We start from the raw sequence: 1,726 nt of genomic DNA on the forward strand, positions 1-1,726 counted from the left end.
CTGAGATGATGCCCTACCTCTCAGACATCTCCCCTGACACCAGGCTGAGCCCAGCCTTCGGAGCAATGATCTATCTATAATGTGCTCTGGCCTCTGTGCTACACTGGATACCCAGCTAAAAGGGGAGGGAGTTGAAGTGAGACACAAACCCTTTGTGTTTGCTCAGTTTTGGAGATGATGCCCCCTTTGATAAATCGGCACTGTGTCTGAACACTGAATCACAAACTTCAGAACTACGCCCTCGTGAGCACCGACTTATTCAGTCTCTCGTTCAAAAAACCCCGAAGTCCACCCTCCATCACAAAGTGCCCTGATCGGCCGTGAAGAATCCGCCCTCCTTCTTTTTCCTCCTCCTCAGTCTGTGCGCCCGCCAGCAAACGGCGGCCACCAGCAGCATCAGCACGCCGACGCACAGCAGCGCCACCGACACCACTTTGGTCTGCGGCAGCGTGTTGAACCTGAACGTCACGCCGGTGCCCGCCATGCCGATCACGAGCGATATCACGCCGAACGGAAACACGCAGCGGTACCAGGACTTCTCCGTGCCGCCGGTCGCCTGGGCGAGTCGCTCCAGCGTCGGGAGAGACTCCGGAGGTTTGGCCGAGTCTCGTCCGACGCTCCGCTCCCCTTCTCCGAGGCCGTTCAAGCCCTGGTTCTGGTTCTCAGAGTCCTGGGGTAAGGTGTTGGCCTCGCTGTTGTTGCTGCAGTCCAGGTCCGGGTGGAGGACGGGGGCCGGGGTCTGGCGGCCCGAAGAGCACCCCATCTCGGAGGTTCCTGACCTTGGATATAACGACTCAAAAAAAGGCTGGTGGGCTCTCGGTGTTTGTCTGATTGTTGCTGCTGGTGCTGGTGCTGGTGCTGCTTAGAGGGGTTTCTCTGAAGCTGCTTCTAGTGCTGTCAACGCCAGGATGGCTGCTGCTGCTGCTGCTGCTGCTGCTGCTGCTGCTGCTGCTGCTGCTACTGTTGTTGTTGGTGCTCTCAACACTTGCCGGCACATACCTGCAGTTGTAGAGAAGGAAAAACAGAATAAAAACAACTCACAGGGGCGAATGTTTTCAGCTCGGCTACAGACTCAGACAAAAAAAAAAAGGGCACTGTTTTAGCTGCTGCAGAGACAACGCACTCACCGTGTTTGTCCACTGCCCATGAATGGGTGAATTCTGTGAGTGCAGCCTCATCTCTCGAAGCTGCGAGCAGCAGCAGCACGGTGTGTGCCAGTGTGTGTGTGTGTGTGTGTGTGTGTTGTGATGCCGACGTCCGCAGGCTATATAAGCACAGACAGGAGGAGGAGGGGCCTGTGGGAGTGGCAGATTTGCCGATTGGCTTCCCCTGGCAGAGTGATTTCAGCAGGGAGGGGCGGGGGAGCCGAGGTTAACCGTTCCCTGCTCCCCATTCAGTGATATTAATTCATTATTTAGTGTGACGTGGAATTTGAGATCTCCCACCACCGAGAATGTGATGCCTCGTCTGTTCCTAATCTGTCGGCAAATCTAGAACTTGTGCATTTTTTTTTTATGTTATCATTGCACAGCTATTAGCACCGATTTGCTGTCATTAATGATTTAGCCGGACATGCAGACGCGGCACCGTCGATCACTGAGTTTGTCAGTTACTGTCACACACTGTCAGACGTATTAAACGTCATGAAAATAAGAAAATCACAAGATTATTTAATTGATTTAATCAATTTAATCAGTTTGCAACTTGAGGGCTGACAAGTATACTA

At 53.3% G+C, this 1,726-nt stretch overlaps 1 protein-coding gene across 1 annotated transcript; it reads right to left on the reverse strand.

Annotated features, from left to right (window-relative positions):
* Positions 1-298: 298 nt before the first annotated feature.
* LOC310939368 (transmembrane protein 100-like) lies at positions 299-763 on the reverse strand (the record flags this gene model as incomplete). The annotated part of the gene is made up of 1 exon (XM_083904103.1): positions 299-763. One exon carries the CDS (start codon positions 761-763, stop codon positions 299-301), a length of 465 nt encoding a protein of 154 aa, XP_083760229.1.
* Positions 764-1,726: the final 963 nt, after the last annotated feature.

The sequence above is a fragment of the Microchirus variegatus genome (assembly GCF_963457635.1).
Source record: "Microchirus variegatus genome assembly, chromosome: 17".
In the NCBI taxonomy this organism is placed as follows: Eukaryota; Metazoa; Chordata; class Actinopteri; order Pleuronectiformes; family Soleidae; genus Microchirus; species Microchirus variegatus.